The sequence below is a fragment of the Pan troglodytes genome, chromosome 3, assembly GCF_028858775.2.
Source record: "Pan troglodytes isolate AG18354 chromosome 3, NHGRI_mPanTro3-v2.0_pri, whole genome shotgun sequence".
NCBI lineage: Eukaryota > Metazoa > Chordata > Mammalia > Primates > Hominidae > Pan > Pan troglodytes.
The window spans coordinates 25,695,748-25,718,297 of record NC_072401.2 but is presented as its reverse complement, the minus strand read 5'-3'; the positions used below and the strand labels follow the sequence as shown (position 1 = coordinate 25,718,297).

Here is a 22,550-nt window from a genome sequence, read left to right as displayed (position 1 = left end):
TACATATAATAGGTCTGTGAAATTCTCACCCTCTTAGGATCCTTCACAAAGTAACTTCCACTTGAACCTTGAGAGATTCTTTCTGGAAAAATTCCAACTTCTATTGCTTGCTCTGCTCTCAGCATAATATCAGCAAATTCTGGGTCATCCAAGAATGCATTCATCTCTGAAGTACCAGTAGTTACTGCATTAAGAAGAAATACCAGCTATGAGAATGCTCATGATATGGACCTGTAATATCGATTAGCTTGCTGGTATCAGGATATAAGGTACAGAAAAATGTAATCAAGATTTGTATAGACTGCTCTAATCCTCCTTCCCCCCACTGCCTAACAACCCCCACTTCTCTTAAATTTCCAAATAATAACATGGGGGCGGGGGCGGGCACAGTGGCTCACGCCTGTAATCCCAGCACTTTAGGAGGCTGAGGCGAGTGGATCACTTGAGGTCAGGAGAGTTCAAGACCAGCCTGGCCAACATGGCAAAACCCCGTGTCTACTAAAAATACAAAAAATTAGCCAGATGTGGTGGTGGGCACCTGTAATTCCAGCTACTCGGAAGGCTGAGGCAGGAGAATCACTTGAATCTGGGAGGTGGAGGTTGCAGTGAGCAGAGATTGCGCCACTGCACTCCAGCCTGGGCAATAAGAGCGAGACACCGTCTAAATAATAATAATAATAATAATAATAATAATAACAACAACAACAACAACATGGGAGGAAGTTCACTGTTCATTAAAATAATACTAACACCTCTCATTTCTTTGAACTTCGGTCCTGCAATGATTCTATCATCCATCCTACTTCATCCTCTAGTTCCCCAATCATATCTCGGATTTTGTCAATACCAGTAACTGCAACCTCACCACACTTTCAATTTCAAGCACCTCCTGTCTTCCCAGTTCAGTCCCTCTGGCACTCCGAGTCCAAATACTCTTCTGCCCTACTAGAACCTACAAAGGACTGCTCCCCCACGTCACTGGAATTCTCTCCCTTCATGTCCTTGCTTCCCTCCTCCTTGGCCAGCTTAAATTATGCTGGGTCTTCACAAAATCAACTCTTTCTTTCTCCCTTCATCATGGTCACCTGCAAAACTCCCAGTCCTGGTTAAACCCAACTGTCTACCAACTCCATGCCTGCACCAGGGCAGCGGAATTAAAGAAATGCACACGAGCCAATTTCTCTCCTCAAATTCCCAGCACCTCCTCTTCCATCCTCTCTCTCAGGAGAGGATCTAGCTTCCTATTTCATTAAGAAATAAGCAGCAATCACAAAATACTACGACCAGCCCCCAGCACTGCATTTATTACCCACTACTTAACTTTGGAATGGCCCAGGTTCCATTCACAGTCCTCTTCTCTCCGTTACCAACACTGGTGACTCCCAAATTTCTAATTCAAGCCTGGACTTCTGCCCTAAACTCGACTACTGTATTCAACATCTCCACTTGGATGCGTAATAGACATCTCAAACTTCACTACCCAAAACTTCATTCTTCACCTTTACCACGCCTCCCAAAGTCTTCATCCCTATGTTTCCCATATTGCAGTTGCTGGCACCTCCAAATCTTCCAGTTGCTTAGGCCAAAAACCTTATAATCATCCATGATCTCACACGCTTACCCTCTACATCCAATCAGCACGTTGTATTGGCTCTACCTTAAATAAATACCCAGAATCCAACCACCTCTTGCCATCTCCATTCCTTCCACATGATTCAGGTTACCATCGGCTCTCACCTCGATTATTCTAAGAGCCTCCTATCTGGGCTCCCTCTCTCACCCAGTCCCTCTCTATACCTAACAGAGAAGCTAGTAATACTTTTTCTTTGTAACTTTTAAGTTCAAGGGTACAAGTGCAGGTTACATAGGTAAACTTCTATCTTGAGGGTTTGTTGTACAGATTATTTCATCACCTAGGTATTAAACTGGTAAGAACAGATACTACACTTGATCTTAGCCAAAAGACCGAGAAGCAATCACCCAGGTATTAAGCAATCACCCAGGTAATCACTAGGTATTAAGCCTAGTACCCATTAGTTACTGTTCCTGACTCTCCCTCCTCCTACTCTCCACCTTCTGAAAGGCCCTGGTATATGTTGTTCCCCTCTATGTGTCTGTGTGTTCTCATCATTTAGCTCCCACTTATTAGTGAGAACACGTGGTTGTTTGGTTTTCTGTTCTTGTGTTAGTTCACTGAGGATAATGGCCTCCTGCTCCATTCATGTCCTTGCAAAGGACAAGATCTCGTTCTTTTTTATGGCTCTTAAAACATTCTCCCTCTCCCTCTCCCCTCTCCCCTCTCCCTCTTCTTTGCACGGTCTCCCTCTGATGCCGAGCCAAAGTTGGACTGTACTGTCGCCATCTCAGCTCACTGCAACCTCCCTGCCTGATTCTCCTGCCTCAGCCTGCCAAGTGCCTGGGATTGCAGGCGCGTGCCACCACACCTGACTGGTTTTCGTATTTTTTGGTGGAGACGGGGTTTCGCAGTGTTGGCCAGGCTAGTCTCCAGTTCCTGACCGCAAGTAATCTGCCAGCCTCGGCCTCCCGAGGTGCCGGGATTGCAGACGGAGTCTCGCTCACTCAGTGCTCAGTGTTGCCCAGGCTGGAGTGCAGTGGCGTGATCTCGGCTCGCTACAACCTCCACCTCCCAGCCACCTGCCTTGGCCTCCCAAAGTGCCGAGATTGCAGTCTCTGCCCGGCCGTCACCCCGTCTAGGAAGTGAGGAGCGTCTCTGCCTGGCCGCCCATCGTCTGGGATGTGGGGAGCGCCTCTGCCCCGCCACCCCGTCTGAGATGTGAAGAGCGCCTCTGCCCAGCAGCCGCCCCATCTGGGAAGTGAGGAGCCCCTCCGCCCGGCAGCCGCCCCGTCCGGGAGGTGGGGGACAGCCCCCGCCCGGCCAGCTGCCCCATCCGGGAGGCGGGGGGCAGCCCCCGACCGGCCAGCTGCCCCATCCAGGAGGCGGGGGGCAGCCCCCGCCCGGCCAGCCGCCCCGTCCGGGAGGTGGGGGGGTGCCTCTGCCCGACCGCCCCGTCTGGGAAGTGAGGAGCCCCTCTGCCCGGCCGCCACCCTGTCTGGGAGGTGTACCCAACAGCTCACTGAGAACAGGCCATGATGACGATGGCGGTTTTGTCGAATAGAAAAGGGGGAAACGTGGGGAAAAGAAAGAGAGATCAGATTGTTACTGTGTCTGTGTAGAAAGAAGTAGACATAGGAGACTCCATTTTGTTCTGTACTAAGAAAAATTCTTCTGCCTTGGGATGCTGTTAATCTATAACCTTACCCCAACCCGGTGCTCTCTGAAACATGTGCTGTGTCCACTAAGGGTTAAATGGATTAAGGGCGATACAAGATGTGCTTTGTTAAACAGATGCTTGAAGGCAGCATACTCGTTAAGAGTCTTCACCGCTCCCAAATCTCAAGTACCCAGAGACACAAACACTGCGGAAGGCGGCAGGGCCCTCTGCCTAGGAAAACCAGAGACCTTTGTTCACATGTTTATCTGCTGACCTTCCCTCCACTATTGTCCTATGACCCTGCCAAATCCCCCTCTCCGAGAAACACCCAAGAATGATCAATAAATACTAAAAAAATTAAAAAAGTAAAAATAAAAATAAAAGATTTTCCTAATTTCTTATTAGCTCTGACTCATTTGAGGCTGAATTCTTACTATGCTATCTAAATCAAAATTTTAATGTACATGTTAACAATGCATAATAAAAAAACTCAAAACAGAACACAGCTTTTATATTATTGAACTTTATGTACAAAGTCATTTGATTTCAAATAAACATTTAATGTAAAAAAAAAAAACAAAAACATACATCATGTCACTCTTTTGGACCAAGCAGTCCATTTATTTCCCATCTCACAATAAGTCCACATCATTATGACCCCCAAGACCCTTACCCAATCTCTAACCTCCACTTTACTTTTCTATTTAGCACTTACCACCTAATCTACTGTGTATTTATTTTGGGTGCTCCAAGAAACCAGGAAACTCCAAGACAAGAGAAACTCCAAAACGAGGACTTATTTCACTGCTGTATCCCTGGAACTTACAGAACTTATTATGTTCCTGGAACATAGTAAGCACTTAATAAACACTTGCTGAATGACCTTGCCTTGACCACACCTAAGGGTTATTACTGGTCCTTTAAAATGCAGAAACTAAAAATGGAGAACTAAAAATAAGAGAACTCATTATATAACCTTTTTTATTTAGCACAATTGAAGTATGTATGAAGTATGTAACTTATCAAGTTTTCATTTCAAATAAATAAATCAAAATGAACTTTTTCTCTCTTGAGGATTAGAACTGTAAACCTAAACCTACCTATCTTTACCATATCTTACTCACTAACCAGAATATTTTCCAGAAAAAAATAGATGTTCACTGGCTGGGGTGCAGTGGCTCACGCCTGTAATCCCAGCATGTTGGGAGACTGAGGCAGGAGGGTCACTTGTGTCCAGCTGTTCAAGACCAGCCTGGGCAACATAGTGAGACCCTATCTCCACAAAAAATAAAAAATTAGCTGGGTATAGTGGCATGTACCTGTAGTCCCAGCTACTCAGGAGGCTAAGGTGGGAGGATCACTTGTGCCCAGGAGTTCAAGGCAGCAGTGAGCCGTGATCATGCCACTGCACTCAGCCTGAGTGTCAGAATAAGACCCTGTCTCAAAAAAAAAAAAGAAACTTGAGGTGTTCACAAATTTGGTGCATTGAACCCAGCCTCAGGGCTTTTGGCGCTATTCACCCTTCAGGTCTTGAACTGGATGCCACTTTCTCTAAGTCTTCCCTGGCCCCTACATCTAGGGCATGGCTCCATGCCTCAATGCACAACTTTCCCCATCCAACCACATATATACAGTCTGTTAGGACCGTTTGTTTTGACTGTTTCCTCCATTAGGCTATAAAGCTGTAAGAGGATAGGGCAGGTGAACAGGCATCCATCTAATACAGGTCACTATTGTTTCCCCAAAGCCTTCATTTCCACTGCACCCAGTAGGCACTCAAAATATTTGATGAATGATGCATGTCTGCAATGGATGGAAAACAATGTATTATATGCACTGGTTGAGAAATACTCTCCAACACACCACCACTCACAGACTTTCGAAAGCTCACTTATGGAAAATGGTCAAAACACATGGAACATCTACTCTGCTAAAACCTTCCTCTAAACTAAATCAGATTATCAGTATGTTGAACCTAGATAAGGCAATACAGATAGTGAGAGGTGACAGCATGCAGGCAGCCCTTGCTCACTCACCACACCTCCTCGGCCTAGGCGCCCACTCTGGCCGTGCCTGAGGAGCTCTTCAGCCTGCCACTGTACTGGGGGAGCCCCTTTCTGGGCTGGCGAAGGCCGAAGCCAGCTCCCTCAGCTTGGGGGAGGTGTGGAGGGAGAGGTGAGGGTGGGAACTGGGGCTGCATGCGGTGCTTGCGGGCCAGCGTGAGTTCCAGGTGGGCATGGGCTGGGCAGGCCCCACACTGGGAGCGGCTGGCCTGCCCTGCTGGGCCCCAGGCAGTGAGGGGCTTAGCATCTGCGCCAGCAGCTGCAGAGGGTGCTGCTGGGTCCCCCTGGGCCAGCGCTGCGCTCAATTTCTCGCAGGGCCTTAGCTGCCTCCCCACAGGGCAGGGCTTGGGACCTGCAGCCAGCCATGCCTGAGCCTCCCCCCCCGCTGCCATGGGCTCCTGTGCAGCCCGAGCCTCCCCAACAAGCGTCACCCCCTGCTCCATGGTGCCCGGTCCCATCAACTGCCCAAGGGCTGAGGAGTGCAGGCACAAGGCTTGGGACTGGCAGGCAGCTCCACCTGTGGCCCCAGTGTGGGATCCACTGGGTGAAGCCAGCTAGGCTCCTGAGTCTAGTGGGGACTTAGAGAACCTTTATGTCTAGCTAAGGGATTGTAAATACACCAATCAGCACTCTGTATCTAGCTCAAGGTTTGTAAATGCACCAATCAGTGCTCTGTATCTAGCTAATCTAGTGGGGACTTGGAGAACTTTTGTGTCTAGCTCAGGGATTGTAAACGCACCAATCAGCACCCTGTCAAAACGGACCAATCAGCTCTCTGTAAAACAGACCAATTGGCACTCTGTAAAATGGACCAATCAGCAGGATGTGGGTGGGGCCAGATAAGGGAATAAAAGCAGGCTGCCGGAACCAGCAGTGGCAACCCGCTCACGTCCCCTTCCACACTGTGGAAGCTTTGTTCTTTCGCTCTTTGCAATAAATCTTGCTGCTGCTCACTCTTTGGGTCCACACTGCCTTTATGAGCTGTAACACTCACCGCGAAGGTCTGCAGCTTCACTCCTGAAGCCAGCGAGACCACGAACCCACCAGGAGGAATGAACAACTCCAGACACACCGCCTTAAGAGCTGTAACACTCACTGCGAAGGTCTGCAGCTTCACTCCTGAGCCAGCGAGACCACGAACCCACCAGAAGGAAGAAACTCCGAACACATCCGAACATCAGAAGGAACAAACTCCGGACACGCTGCCTTTAAGAACCGTAACACTCACTGGGAGGGTCTGTGGCTTCATTCTTGAAGTCAGTGAAACCAAGAACCCACCAATTCCGGACACATTTTGATGACCCAGATGGGACTATCGCCTATTGCCAAGCAGTGAGACTCGCCAAGCAGTGAGACCACTGCCCATTGCTGAACAAAGGGACTATCGCCTATCGCCAAGTGGTGAGACTATCACCAAGCAGTGAGACCATCGCCTATCGCTGAGCGGTGAGACTGTCACCTATCACCAAGCAGTGAGTACCATCGGACCCCTTTCACTTGCTATTCTGTCCTATTTTTCCTTAGAACGGGGGCTAAATACCGGGCACCTGTCGGCCAGTTAAAAGCGACTAGCATGGCCGCTGGACTAAAGACACGGGTCTCAGGCTTTCTGGGAAAGGGCTCTCTAACAACCTCAGACTCTTCAGAGTTGGGAGCGTTGGTTTGCCTAGAACCAGCTTCCACTTTTCCTGTACTTCTGGGCTGAACCGAGGGTTGACAGAGAGGAAAGCTATGCAGCTCCGCGGGTCCCAACAACAAGTTGGTTGACCCTGCGGCCATGAGCGGAACTCTCCAAAGCATGTCACCCAAGTGAGATTTGCCCATCTATCCTATCTATCCTGACCCTTACCCCCTGGGTCCTAGTGCCTGCCAGACAAACTTCCTCTCGCCTCTCTTCTCCGAGGTTAGTCCCGCTTCTAAAAATTGCTACCTGTGTCTGGTGCTCTCCTAGTTTCTCCTATAAAACGACTTCTAGTATAAACTGTTACCTTCTTTAGACACCCAGGCTCACCAATCAGAAAGACATAATTTTTGCCCGAAGTCCCATCGTAGTGGGGACTACCTGGAACTTTAGGATCCCTCCTCAGACTAATAGGCCTAACAAAAGCTATTCATAAAGCTAGGATATGGGGAGCCTCAGAAATTTTATCCTTCTTATTCATATAAGTGAGGACAAAAGGTGTCACTCTTCCAACCCTGGAGATCCCTTCCCTCCCTCAGGGTATGTGGCTCTCCACTTCATTTTTGGGGCATAACATCTTTATAGGACAGGGGTAAAGTCCCAATACTAACAGGAGAATGCTTAGGACTCTTAACAGGTTTTTGAGAATGCATCGGTAAGGGTCACTAAATCTGATTTTTCTCGGTCGGTCCTCCTTGTGGTCTAGGAGGACAGGCAAGGGTGCAGGTTTTTGAGAATGTGTTGGTAAGGGCCACTAAATCCAACCTTCCTCGGTCCTCCGTGTGGTCTGGGAGGAAAACTAGTGTTTCTGCTGCTGCGTCGGTGAGTGCAACTATTCCAATCAGCAGGGTCCAGGGACCGTTGCGGGTTCTTGGGCAGGGGTTGTTTCTGCTGCTGCGTGAGCGCAACTATTCCGATCAGCAGGGTCCAGGGACCGTTGCGGGTTCTTGGGCAGGGGGAGAAACAAAACAAACCAAAACTGCGGGTGGTTTTGTCTTTCAGATGGGAAACACTCAGGCATCAACAGACTCACCCTTGAAATGTATCCTAAGCCATTGGGACCAATTTGACCCATAAACCCTGAAAAAGAGGCGGCTCATTTTTTTCTGCACTACAGCTTGGCCCCAATATTCTCTCTCTGATGGGGAAAAATGGCCACCTGAGGGAAGTATAAATTACAATACTATCTAGCAGCTTGACCTTTTCTGTAAGAGGGAAAGCAAATGAAGTGAAATACCTTATGTCCAAGCTTTCTTTTCATTGAGGGAGAATACACAACTATGCAAAGCTTACAATTTACATCCCACAGGAGGACTTCTCAGCTTACCCCCATAACCTAGCCTACCTATAGCTCCCCTTCCTATTAATGATAATCCTCCTCTAATCTCCCCTGCCCAGAAGGAAATAAGCAAAAAAATCTCCAAAGGACCACAAACCCCCGGGCTATTGATTATGTCCCCTTCAAGCTGTAGGGGGAGGGGAATTTGGCCCAACCTGGGTACATGTCCCCTTCTCCCTCTCTGATTTAAAGCAGATCAAGGCAGACCTGGGGAAGTTTTCAGATGATCCTGATAGGTACATAGATGTCCTACAGGGTCTAGGGCAAACCTTCGACCTTGCTTGGAGAGGTGTCATGCTACTCTTAGATCAAACCCTGGCCTTTAATGAAAAGAATGTGGCTTTTGATGCAGCCCAAGAGTTTGGAGATACCTGGTGTCTTAGTCAAGTAAATGATAGAATGACAGCCGAAGAAAGGGACAAATTCCCTACCGGTCAGCAAGCCATCCCCAGTATGGATCCCCATTGGGACCTTGACCAGATCATGGGGACTGGAGTCGTAAACATCTGTTGACCTGTGTTCTAGAAAGCCTACGGAGAATTAGAAAAAAGCCCGTGAATTATTCAATGATGTCCACCATAACTCAGGGAAAGGAAGAAAATCCTTCAGCCTTCCTTGAGCAGCTACGAGAGGCCTTAAGAAAATATACTCCCCTGTCACCCAAATCACTCGAGGGTCAATTGATTCTAAAAGATAATTATTACCCAATCAGCCACAGATATCAGGAGAAAGCTCTAAAAGCAAGGCCTGGGCCCTGAACAAAATCTAGAGGCATTATTAAACCTGGCAACCTCGGTGTTCTATAATAGGGACCAAGAGGAACGGGCTCAAAAGGAAAAGCAAGATCAGAGAAAGGCCACAGCCTTAGTCATGGCCCTCAGACAAACAAACCTTGGTGGTTCAGAGAGGATAGAAAATGGAGTAGGCCAATCAACCGGTAGGGCTTGTTATCAGTGTGGTTTACTAGGACGCTTTAAAAAAGATTGTCCAATGAGAAACAAGCTGCCCCCTCATCCATGTCCACTATGCTGAAGCAATCACTGGAAGGTGCACTGCCCCAGAGGATGAAGGTTCCCTGGGTCAGAAGCCCCCAACCAGATGATCCAACAACAGGACTGAGGGTGCCTGGGGCAAGCGCCAGCTCATGTCGTCACCCTCACTGAGCCCTGGGTATGTTTAACTATTGAGGGCCAGGAAATTGACTTCCTCCTGGACACTGGCACGGCCTTCTCAGTGTTAATCTCCTGTCCTGGACGACTGTCCTCAAGGTCCATTACCATCCGAGGAATCCTGGGACAGCCTATAACCAGGTATTTCTCCCACCTCCTCAGTTGTAATTGGGAGACTTTGCTCTTTTCACATGCCTTTCTTGTTATGCCTGAAAGTCCCACACCCTTATTAGGGAGGGATATATTAGCCAAGGCCGGAGCTGTTATCTACATGAATATGGGGAACAAGTTACCCATTTGTTGTCCCCTACTTGAGGAGGGAATCAACCCTGAAGTCTGGGCATTGGAAGGACACTTTGGAAGGGCAAAAAATGCCCAGCCAGTCCAAATCAGGTTAAAAGATCCCACCACTTTTCCTTACCAAAGGCAATATCTGGTAAGGCCTAAAATTCATAAAGGATTACAGAATATTGTTAAACATTTGAAAGCTCAAGGCTTAGTAAGGAAATGCAGCAGTCCCTGCAACACCCCAATTCTGGGAGTACAAAAACTGAATGGTCAGTGGAGACTAGTGCAAGATCTTAGACTCATCAATGAGGCAGTAATTCCTCTATATCCGGTGGTACCCAACCCCAATACCCTGCTCTCTCAAATACCAGAGGAAGCAGAATGGTTCACGGTTCTGGACCTCAAGTATGCCTTCTTCTGTATTCCCCTGCACTCTGACTCCCAGTTCCTCTTTGCCTTTGAGGATCCCACAGACCACAAGTCCCAACTTACGTGGAAGGTCTTGCCCCAGGGGTTTAGGGATAGCCCTCATCTGTTTAGTCAGGCACTGGCCCAAGGTCTCGGCCACTTCTCAAGTCCAGGCACTCTGGTCCTTCAATATGTGGATGATTTACTTTTGGCTACCAGTTTGGAAGCCTCATGCCAGCAGGCTACTCTAGATCTCTTGAACTTTCTAGCTAATCAAGGGTACAAGGTGTCTAGGTCGAAGGCCCAGCTTTGCCTACAGCAGGTCAAATATCTAGGCCTAATCTTAGCCAGAGGGACCAGGGCCCTCAGCAAGGAACGAATACAGCCTATACTGGCTTATCCTCACCCTAAGACATTAAAACAGTTGAGTGGGTTCCTTGGAATTACCGGCTTTTGCTGACTATGGATCCCTGGATACAGCGAGATAGCCAGGCCCCTCTATACTCTAAACAAGGAAACCCAGAGGGCAAATACTCATCTAGTAGAATGGGAACCAGAGGCAGAAACAGCCTTCAAAACCTTAAAGCAGGCCCTAGTACAAGCTCCAGCTTTAAGCCTTCCCACAGGACAAAACTTCTCTTTATACATCACAGAGAGAGCCGAGATAGCTCTTGGAGTCCTTACTCAGACTCCTGGGACAACCCCACAACCAGTGGCATACCTAAGTAAGGAAACTGATGTAGTAGCAAAAGGCTAGCCTCACTGTTTAAGTGTAGTTGCAGCAGCAGCCGACTTAGTGTCAGAAACTATCAAAATAATACAAGGAAAGGATCTCACTGTCTGGACTACTCATGATGTAAATGGCATACTAGGTGCCAAAGGAAGTTTATGGCTATCAGACAACCGCCTACTTAGATACCAGGTGCTACTCCTTGAGGGACCGGTGCTTCAAATATGCACATGCATGGCCCTCAACCCTGCCACTTTTCTCCCAGAGGATGGGGAACCAATCGAGCATGACTGCCAACAAATTATAGTCCAGACTTATGCCGCCCAAGATGATCTCTTAGAAGTCCCCTTAACTAATCCTGACCTTAACCGATATACCGATGGAAGTTCATTTGTGGAGAATGGGATACAAAGGGCAGGTTCCACCACAGTTAGTGATGTAACCATACTTGAAAGTAAGCCTCTTCCCCCAGGGACCAGTGTCCAGTTAGCAGAACTAGTGGCACTTACCAGAGCCTTAGAACTGGGAAAGGGAAAAAGAATAAATGTGTATACAGATAGCATGTATGCTTATCTAATCCTACATGCCCATGCTTCAATGTGGAAAGAAAGGGAGTTCCTAACCTCTGGGGGAACCCCCACTAAATACCACAAGGAAATTATAGAGTTATTGCATGCAGTGCAAAAAACCCAAGGGGGTGGCAGTCTTACACTGCCAAAGCCATCAAAAAGGGGAAGAAGAGGGGAGAACAGCAGCATAAGTGGCTGGCAGAGGCAGGGAAAGACCAGTAGGAAGGAAAGAGACAGGAAGTCAAAGAAAGAGACAGAGAGACAGAAACAGAGAGACAAAGAGAAGGAGACAGAGAGAAGAAGAAACAGAGAGTCAAAGAGAAGGAGTCAGAAAGAAAGAGGGACAGACACAAAGTCAGAGAGTCAGAAAGAGAGGAAGAGACAAAGAAGTCAAAGAGAAAGAAAGAGAGATGGAAATAGTAAAGAAAAACAGCATACCCTATTCCTTTAAAAGCCAGGGTAAATTTCTGTCTACCCAGCCAAGGCATATTCTTGTTATGTGGAACATCGACCAATATCTGCCTCCCCACTAACTGGACTGGCACCTGCACCTTAGTCTTTCTAAGTCCCAACATTAACATTGCCCCAGGAAATCAGACCCTATTAGTACCCCTCAAAGCTCAACTCCATTAGCGCAGAGCCATACAATTAATACCCCTACTTATAGGGTTAGGAATGGCTACTGCTACAGGAACCAGAATAGCCAGTTTATCTACTTCATTATTCTACTACCACACACTCTCAAAGGATTTTTCAGACAGTTTGCAAGAAATAACAAAATCTATCCTTACTCTACAATCCCAAATAGACTCTTTGGCAGCAGTGAATCTCCAAAACCGCCAAGGCCTAGACCTCTTCACTGCTGAGAAAGGAGGACTCTGCACCTTCTTAGGGGAAGAGTGTTATTTTTACACTAACCAGTACGAGATGCCACCTGGTGTTTACAGGAAAAGGCTTCTGAAATCAGACAATGCCTTTCAAACTCTTATACCAACCTCTGGAGTTGGGCAACATGGCTTCTCCCCTTTCTAGGTCCTGTGGCAGCCATCTTGCTGTTACTTGCCTTTGGACCCTGTATTTTTAACCTTCTTGTCAAATTTGTTTCCTCTAGAATTGAGGCCATCAAGCTACAAATGGTCTTACAAATGGAACCCCAAATGAGTTCAACTAACAACTTCTACCGAGGACCCCTGGATCAACCTGCTGGCACTTTTACTGGCCTAGAGAGCTCCCCTCTGGAGGACACTACAACTGCAGGGCCACTTCATTGCCCCTATCCAGCAGGAAGTAGCTAGAGCGGTCATTGGCCAAATTCCCAACAGCAGTTGGGGTGTCCTGTTTAGAGGGGGGATTGAGAGGTGACAGTGTGCTGGTAGCCCTTGCAGCCCTCGCTCACTCTCGGCACCTCCTCGGCCTCGGCGCCCACTCTGGCCGCAATTGAGGAGCCTTTCAGCCTGCCACTGCACTGTGGGAGACCCTTTCTGGACTAGCTGAGGCCGGAGCCAGCTCCCTCTGCTTGTGGGGAGGTGTGGAGGGAGAGGTGCGGGCGGGAACTGGGGCTACGTGCGGCACTTGCGGGCCAGCGCGAGTTCTGGGTGGGCATGGGCTTGGCAGGCCCGCAGTCGGAGCGGCCGGCCGGCCCCACCGGCCCCGGGCAGTGAAGGGCTTAGCACCTAGGCCAGCAGCTGCAGAGGGTGCTGCTGGGTCCCCCTGGGCCGGCACCGTCCTCGATTTCTCACTGGGCCTTAGCTGCCTCCCTGTAGGGCAGGGCTCGGGACCTGCAGCCAGCCATGCCTGAGCCTCCCCCTGCTGCCATGGGCTCCTGTGTAGCCCGAGCCTCCCCAACAAGCGCCACCCCCTGCTCCATGGTGCCCCGTCCCATCGACCACCCAAGGGCTGAGGAGTGTGGGCGCAAGGCACGGGACTGGCAGGCAGCTCCACCTGTGGCCCCAGTGCTGGATCCACTGGGTGAAGCCAGCTGGGTTCCTGAGTCTAGTGGGGACTTAGAGAACCTTTATGTCTAGCTAAGGGATTGTAAATACACCAATCAGCACTCTGTATCTAGCTCAAGGTTTGTAAATGCACCAATCAGTGCTCTGTATCTAGCTAATCTAGTGGGGACTTGGAGAACTTTTGTGTCTAGCTCAGGGATTGTAAACGCACCAATCAGCACCCTGTCAAAATGGACCAATCAGCTCTCTGTAAAACAGACCAATCGGCGCTCTGTAAAATGGACCAATCAGCAGGATGTGGGTGGGGCCAGATAAGGGAATAAAAGCAGGCTGCCCGAACCAGCAGTGGCAACCCGCTCACGTCCCCTTCCACACTGTGGAAGCTTTGTTCTTTCGCTCTTTGCAATAAATCTTGCTGCTGCTCACTCTTTGGGTCCACACTGCCTTTATGAGCTGTAACACTCATCGTAAAGGTCTGCAGCTTCACTCCTGAAGCCAGCGAGACCATGAACCCACCAGGAGGAATGAACAACTCCAGACACACTGCCTTAAGAGCTGTAACACTCACCGCGAAGGTCGCAGCTTCACTCCTGAGCCAGCGAGACCACGAACCCACCAGAAGAAAGAAACTCCGAACACATCCGAACATCAGAAGGAACAAACTCCGGACACACAGCCTTTAAGAACTGTAACACTAACCGCGAGGGTCCATGGCTTCATTCTTGAAGTCAGTGAGACCAAGAACCCACCAATTCCGGACACAATAGCACCAGTAGTTAAACCATTTCTGCTGAAATGGACTTTAGGGAAGTTATAAGAAATACCTTTATGAAATTAATCACTTTTATCACAGATATTGTTCAGCATACAGCATTCACCAAGAGACTGTGACAGGCTACCCTTTGTCTGTTCTGTTTTGGTTCAAATAACCAGTTTATTTTAACTGTATAGACCACATGATTGTGTTTCTCTCAAGTTAGCTGCTCAGTAATTTTAAAAATCAAATTTGTGGGTTGCCTGCATCAAGCATCTGAGGTACATCTTGTGTAATCTCACTCCAGGCTCCATCTTCTCATCTTTCTTCCTTTTAAATGATTTTCTTATTCTGTTCACATATTTATAAACCACCATGAATCATTAAATGACTTACAAATTCACATTTTCTTTTACTTTGGCAGCTCTTTGTGAATTCTAACACTGTTTTCTAACTGTTAGGCTCTCTAACAGGAGCTAAGCATTCCTGATTTGTATTAACTGGGAACTTGGAGAAGTCACTTCACTTCTTTGTGCTTTTTTTTTTTTTCTTTTGAGACAGGGTCTTTTTCTGTAACCCAGGCTGGAGTATAGTGGTGCAATTATAGCTCACTGGACTCAGTGTAACCTGAAACTCATGGACTCAAGCAATCCTCCTGCCTCGGTCTCCTGAGTAGCTTGGACTACAGGTGTGCACCAAAGAGGCCTCCCAAAGTGTTGGGATTACAGGCGTAAGCCACCATGCCCAGCCTCTCTCTGTACTTTCTTAAAATGAGAACAAGGCCAGGCATGGTGGCCTTGTAATCTCAGTGCTCTGGGAAGCCGAGGCGGGTGGATCATCTGAGGTCAGGAGTTCGAGACCAGCCTGACCAACATGGTGAAACCCCGTTTCTACTAAAAATACAAAATTAGCCAGGCATGTGCCTGTAATCCCAGCTACTTGGGAGGGTGAGGCAGGAGAATCGCTTGAACCTGGGGAGTGGAGGTTGCAGTTAGCCGAGATTACGCCATTACAATCCAGCCTGGGTGACAGGAATGAAACTCTGTTCCCCCACTGCCACCCCTACAGCCACCCACTGCCAAAAACAACAAAAAAAAAAATCAAAAATAGTACTCACATCACAGGGTTGGTTATGAATTAATATATATGAAGCATACAGAACTATGCCTAGCACATATTAACTGCTATGTAGGCATTAGCTATCATTACTACCGAATTCACTGATTAAAATAACTAGAACAAGGAATGCACTAATCCTTCCACTTTGACACTGATCCAACAACACTATGGTTTATGCTGTTTGTAGGCTTTGTTAAATGCCTTGTTGAAGATAACAGACATATGACATTCTTCCACTGGCTAAAGTACATAAACCTCTTGCTTATATAAGTAAGAGTTAAGCATCATAAATGATGTTCATATTAATCTAAAGGCAAGAATTTCTTGGAACTAGTGAGGTAGTTTCATGGAAATCGGACAGTAAAGGACAAATGAAGTTAATGGAGTCATTTAAAAAATAACTAAACTTAAAAATTATTAAATTACTCAATCATGAACATTTTAGTCTTTAAAAATTTTTTAAACAGTTTTCACAGAAACTATTTTAAAGTCCCATTAAAGGTAAAAACCTCCAAAATAACCACAGACACAATTATTTTATAACACTTGTGGACCCACGGCAAAACGGAAAAGGGGCAGAAGATGAAGAAAGAACCAGGCTTCCTCCTGATTTATCACTTCCTGGATATTTGACTTCGGGCAAACCATTTACCTCTGAAGACCTGAGCTACCAGTCATTACCAGTTTATTAATTCTGAATCCTCATAACGAGAATAATGGCAAATAACAACTAACTTGCTGTGCTGTTGTGAAAATAATTTTTTTTTTTTTTTGAGACAAAGTCTCACTCTGTCACCCAGGCTGGAGCGCAGTGGAGCCATCTCTGCTCACTGCAACCTCCACCTCTCGGGTTCAGAAGTGATTCTCCTGCCTCAGCCTCCCGAGTAGCTGGAATTACAGGCGCCCGCCACCATGCCTGGCTAATTTTTATATTTTTAGTAGAGGCGGGGTTTCACCATGTTGGCCAGGCTGGTCTGAAAACTCCTGACCTCAAATGATCCACCCACCTAGGCCTTCCAAAGTGCTGGGATTACAGGCATGAGCCATGGCACCCAACAGAGAATAAAATTTATTTATTTATTTATTTATTTTTGAGACAGAGTCTTGCTCTGTCTCAAGACAGAACCAGGCTGGAGTGCAGTGGAGAATAAAATATTTTTTAAAGAAAGATCTCAGCAAATTGTAAACTGTGATACAGGTAAGATACTACCTTTAAAAAAGGTAGGAATTCTAAGAATCCATTTGTATTCTAACACTATACTCTATCCTCACTTTGAATTTTTGTTGTTGTTTATTTTTTATAGAGATGGGGATCTCGCTATGTTGCCCAGGTGGGTCTCGAACTTCCAGCCTCAAGCTATTCTCCTGCCTAGACCTCCCAAAATGCTGGGATGGGATTACAGGCCTGCCATCTCGTTGGCCTCTCGCTTTGATTTTTTTCTAGCCTTAATACTGTTTGTTTATAAAACACCTCACTTTCACAGAACAAGTGCATTTTGAAGGCTTTAGGCTCTTTTAAAAATCCAGGTACACAAGGTAGCTTACACAAGGTAAGGGACAGAAAAAGGCAAGCTAGCTATTTTACAGACTAAATTCTAAGTAACATATACCCAAATTGCCCATGTAGCTAGGCAAATGCAGACCCGTTTGTGATCTGGTTTCAGCTTCACGTTGTTTGGTTAAACGTCAATGCATCCATCAGGTCACATTATAACGGGAGCAGACGTTGGTTAAAGCTTAAACAATCAGACAAACGGCTCCCCTTGGGATTCTCTGATTTATTTACTCTAGAATATGCCTGAATGTAGCCTCTAGCTAGAACTTGAGTGACCGATTCTATCCAAAATCCTTTAAACTGTAGAGGACACATTAGTGTACCACTAACAGTACATTTAAAATCTAACAATTCCAAAAAAAAACTAAGCAGTGTTAAAGAAACTTCCATTTTCTGTGGCTTTTAAGTTGTCATGTGTGAAGCCATAAACCAACCGGGTGCACAACATCTCATTTAATCCATCCTCACAACCAGCAGGGAGGTGTACCATCGCCTTTTTACAAACAAGTCTGTCTCACCTCTGAGAGTCTTACAAGTCTCTTGCTATTTCCATCACATTTGTCTAACTCCACTCAACACGCCAGAAAAACTCACTTTATTAATAAATATCCAGGCCTGCACAGCATACCTAAATTTAACTTTCAACATCATTTCAACTGCCCTGTTTCGCCTGAGGTTATCAGTCCGCTTAATAGCGAAAAGAGGTTTTTCGTTTTGGTTTTCTTATGTATTAGAAGTAAATCAAGAAAGAGAAACTAAACTGTAAGAGGGCAGGAACAGACTTTCAACTGCTTTTGCCCCCTGTGGCTAACTTCATAATAACAACATTTAATAGAAAAAGGTTTTGAAACGTGCCCCAGTGGCAACTGGATATTCTGGCTGTCCATCTCTCTCTTGTCATCCACTTTGCAAATTCACCACTCCGGGAACTTTCCTGAGAGTTCAAGGTTCTGAATTCAAAAGTCAAGTCCAAACTTGAGCAAGGACTTACGTCATTTTACAGCGTTAACCTCTCCCCAGTGTCGGTTTCTAGAAGTTTAGACTCACTTTGCGGGGAGGTCTAAAGAATCGGTTTAATGACAACCACTGGCCTTAGGAGAGGGAGCTCCCGGAGAAAGAGCGAGCAGGCTAGGTGCCCGCGGTGCGGCTGCGGCTGGCGCCGGTCCGAGCTCGGGAGCTGCTGCCCAGCGAGCGGGGAAAGCCCGTCCACCTCGGCCAGCGCGCGCGGGAGACAGGACCGAGCCGGGCGACAGGGGCAGCCGCCCGGAGGGGCGCGGGGAGTGGGGCAGGGCCGGGTCGCACCTGAAACCGCGGGGCGGCTCCGGTCCAGCTCGGCGGGCGAACTCCGCGAGACCCCCGCGTCCCCGGGCGGGAGGGGCAGCTCCTCGTCGCCGGCCTCGCCCTCCTCCCCGGCAGCGTCCAGCAGCCTCACGGCGCTGCCTGGGGCGCCTCTCCGCGGGTGGGCCCAGGCGATCCGCGGTAGCAGCGGCTCCCGCTCCCCATCCTCCTCCTCCTCCTCCGGGCTCCCGCCGTCCGCGGACGCCAACCGGTCGGGCTCGGAGGGATCCTCCATGGACTCCCTCTGCTCCCTCCGCGCTGAGACCAGATCAGAGCAGCCAGGTGCCAGAGACTGGGCTCTGCATGGCGCGGAACGGGAGCGACCGGGTAGAACGGACGCCACCTCACCAGCGCACGGGCACGCTTGGCGCCCGCCCAGCGGTTGTCCCGCCTCGCCGCCGGCCGCGCCCCACCTCGCGCCTCCGCCAGGCACCACCCCCGCGCCTGCGCAGAAGGGTCGTGGCGGCGGCGGCGGCGGCAGCGGGGCACCTGGGAGTGAACAGGGGGCGGGGCTTTTGAGGGGGCAGGTGGGGTGGGGCCGCCACCTGCTTCCGTGAGCGCGGGGAGAAGCTGGGCACAGCTCGCTTTACTCCCAGTGGAGGGCGGGAAGGTGAGTAATTTTCAAAGAGGTGCCCTCCTGCAACCAAAATCGGCTTCTCCGCGACAGAATTCTCTCTCAGAGTTTACCATAATCTGTAACTATAGATTTAATTGTATGACATTTCTTTCCTCCAGTAGACGTCCAGGAGGGCAGGGACCTTGTCTTTGTTCAGATGTTCTTGATAGTGGCAGTTTGTATGTTTTTTTTTTTTCTGACTAATCTAGCTAGAAGTTTATCAATTTTTAAATCTTTTCAAAATGTCATGTTTTGGTTCCATTGATTTTCTGTTTTCTGGTCCATTGCCTTATTTCGCTCTTTATTGCTCACTTGAGTTTTGATTTCCTCTTCTTTTTCTAGTTGCTTAGAGTAGAAGATGATTGATTCTGGATCTTTCTGCTTTTCCAATGCTAGTATTTTAAGGCTATAAATTGCCCTCTAAGCACTGCTTTAGCTGAATTCTCCTTTTTTTTTTCTTGGTGGTTGTTGTTTTTGAGACAGGGTCTCACTGTGTTATCCAGGCTGGAGTGCAGTGACACAATCATAGCTCACTGCAGTCTCAACCTCCTAAGCTCAAGGGATCTTCTCAGCTTTAAACTGTAGAAGACACAGTAGCTGGAACTGCAGGTGTGCACGACCACACCCTGTTAATTTTTAAATTTAAATTTTTTGTAGAGATGGGATCTCACTGTTGCCCAGATTGGTCTTGAGCTCCTGGTCTCAAGCAGTCGTCCTGCTTCAGCATCCCAAAATTCTGGGATTACAAGCATAAGCCACCTTGCCTGGCCTGCTACTGTGCTTCTGTTTTCCTTCAGCTGAAAATAGTTTTTAATTTCCTTTATGATTTCCTCTTTGACCCTGTAAAGGAAAATAAAAATCTCAGAACCACCCCCCCACCCCCAACTTGTTATGTCAAAGGGAGAGTTAAGCCTGGAGACTGAAGTCACCCAACACTACAATGCTTTTCCCAAATGGATAGCTGTTACTTCCCATAGTTGTATTAAAACTTTATATGTTAGCCAGACCCTCCTCAAAATGCAAAAAAAGCCTTATGCATCTCAGTCTCAGGATGACTGTCCTCAACAAATTAATCATAGTAAATTCTTTACTGGCCCTTAAACCTTTCAAGATGTATATCCTTCCATAAAACAAGGACATGTCAATTGTATAACTTTAAGTCTGCAACCTAAATCAAACTGGTACAACTAAAGTCTGTTAAATTTCACATGGATAAATTCAGTTACAAGCTTATCTTCCCAGATGCAGAACAAGGATAAGATCAATCATTCCTTCACCTGAGATATCTGTATAATTAACTTCCTTTACTCCATTTTCTTTGAATATTCACCTTATCTTATGCATAGCATAGAGTTACTGGGCACTACCTAAAGTCTAGCAAAAATGTAACCATTTGCTTCACCACCTACAACCCTCTTCCTTGATGCCTTCTCCACTTTAAAGAAAGAATAGCTGTAATTACAGGTGCCTGCCACCATGCACGGCTAATTTTTGTATTTTTTAGTAGAGATAGGGTTTCACCACATTGGCCAGGCTGGTCTCGAACTCCTGACCTCAGATGATCCACCCGCCTCGGCCTCCCAAAGTGCTGGGATTACAGGTGTGAGGTACTGCACCTGGCCTGTAAATGCCTTTTAATTGGAGTTTGGGGTCCATTTACATTTAATGTAATAATGATGTGGTTGGATTTAGATCTATTATTTTGCAATTTGGGTTTTATTTGCTTTAACCTTTTCGGTTCCTCTGTTCCTCCTTTCCTGCCTTCGTTTGGATTAATTCAATAATTCTGATTATTTCATTTTCATTCCACCATTGACTTTCTGTTATACTTATTTTTTTTCTTTTTTTGAGATGGAGTTTCACTCTTGCTGCCCAGGTAGGAGTGCAGTGGTGCAATCTTGGCTTACTGCAACCTCTGTCTCCTGGGTTCAAGCTATTCTCCTGCCTCAGCCTTCTGAGTAACTGGGACTACAGGCACATGCCACCATGCCCAGCTAATTTTTGTATTTTTAGTAGAGACGAGGTTTCACCATGTTGGCCAAGATGTTCTTGATCTCCTGACCTTGTGATCCACCCACCTGAGCCTCCCAAAGTGCTAGGATTACAGGCATGAGCCACCACGCCTGGCCTCTGTTATACTTCTTTACATTAATTTTTAGTGCTTACACTAGGGTTTTCAATACTCATCCTTAAATTATCTCAGTGTACTAAGAGCCAATATTGTACTATTTGACATAAGAGGTAAGAACTTAGTGTCATTCCATTTATGCCCCATCGTTTATGTTATTGCTGTCATGTATACTAGACCTAAATATTTAAATACAGTGAATAATTTTTGCCTTAATTGCTTTTTTAGAGAAATTACCTACATAGTTACAACTTCCGGTGTTCTTCCTTCCTTTTTGTAGATCAGAGTTTCTATCTAGTATCATTTCCCTTTCCTCTGAAGAATTAAAAACAAATTTTATAATGCAGATTTGCTGATTAATATGGCTTGGCTGTGTCTCCACCAAATCTCATCTTCAATTCCCACGTGTTGTGGGAGGTGGGAGGTGGGAGGTGATTGAGTCATGGGGGCAGATCTTTCCAGTACTGTTTTCATGATGGTAAGTGAGTCTCATGAGATCTGATGGTTTGAAAAACAGGAGTTTCCCTGCCCAAGCTCTCCTTGCCCGCTCCCATCCACGTTAGATGTGACTTTCTCCTCTTTGCCTTCCCCCATAATTGCAAGGCCTCCCCAGCCATGTGAAATTGTAAGTCCAATAAACCTCTTTCTTTTGTAAATTGCCCAGTCTCAGGTATGTCCTCATCTGCAGCATGAAAACAGACTAATACACTGGTGATAAATTTAAGTTTTAATTTATTAGAAATTGTCTTTATTTTACCATCATTTTCAAATGCTGTGTCCTCTGGATACAGACTTCTGGGTTGATATTGCTATCCTTACCCATCTAAGTTCAACTGTAAATATGTCATTCTATTGTCCTCTTGCCTTCATTGTTTTTGAATCATAACCCTCCACTTACACACCCGACTTGTGCTATGTCATTTTCTCTAGCTGCCTTTAAGATTTTCTCTGGTTCTTTGGTTCTTTGATTTTCAATAGTTTGACCACGATGTTTTTGGTATGATTTTCTTTACAAATATCTTGCTTAGGTTTTGCTCTACTTCTTGAATCTGTAGATTTATGTTTTCCACAAAATTTGGAGAAATGTCATTCTTTTTTTTTTTACAAGCAGTTTATTACCTTAAAGCATTTAGCAAACCTAATGTCTGACCTAATTTCAACCAAATGTCTTTATTTTACCAATAATCTTCAAAACTCTTGATTTCCCAAAGCCTACTAAAGTCATGCTGTTACAGGCCATTAGACGGCATGAGCAGGGCAGGAAAGGGCTCTTCTCCCACCCACCAGGAATGTTGGGTGATGGCTCAGCAGTTATCACATTGCCTCTCTAAAAGTCATACATTGGCACCTAGGGTCAGGGAGATGCCATTTCCTGATGGTCCACACCTATTGCACTAAAGTGTTAATTGAATGCAGATGCCAGGGAGATGCAACTTCCCAGGCAAATGCATTAAGAGACAAAACGGCAGAGTATGACCTTTCCATGGCACTCCATGGGAAAAGGGAAGAAAGCCTTGGGTGGGCATGTGTACAACTTCCTAAACACACTGCATGTGCTCACCTCCCAAGGATAGGGAGGGCACTGTGCATGCGGGCAGCTCACCCTAA

At 46.9% G+C, this 22,550-nt stretch overlaps 1 protein-coding gene, 1 long non-coding RNA gene and 1 other non-coding gene across 5 annotated transcripts in view; 1 reads left to right on the top strand and 2 right to left on the bottom strand.

Annotated features, from left to right (window-relative positions):
- PI4K2B (phosphatidylinositol 4-kinase type 2 beta) overlaps positions 1 to 18,649 on the bottom strand; it is a 45,246-nt gene extending 26,597 nt beyond the window's left edge. Inside the window, exons 1-2 of one of the 3 annotated variants that reach the window (XM_003310263.7) lie at positions 18,163 to 18,649; positions 30 to 184 (exon numbers count right to left, since the gene is read on the bottom strand). In XM_003310263.7, coding sequence (XP_003310311.4) covers positions 30 to 184; positions 18,163 to 18,433 — 426 coding nt within the window. In that variant the 5' untranslated portion in view covers positions 18,434 to 18,649. Of the gene's footprint in view, positions 1 to 29; positions 185 to 3,280; positions 3,321 to 18,162 lie in introns of those variants that run through there. The other 2 variants (XM_016951418.4, XM_063809434.1) reach the window with 2 other exon arrangements.
- Positions 1,788 to 1,977, bottom strand: LOC112209156 (U2 spliceosomal RNA). The gene has a single exon (XR_002943816.1). It is a non-coding gene; the product is annotated as a U2 spliceosomal RNA (small nuclear RNA).
- A 66-nt stretch (positions 18,650 to 18,715) lies between the features above and the next one.
- LOC104006007 (uncharacterized) overlaps positions 18,716 to 22,550 on the top strand; it is a 44,275-nt gene continuing 40,440 nt past the window's right edge. Inside the window, exon 1 of the long non-coding RNA XR_010156496.1 lies at positions 18,716 to 18,808. This is a non-coding gene — a long non-coding RNA (uncharacterized LOC104006007). The remainder of the gene's footprint in view (positions 18,809 to 22,550) is intronic.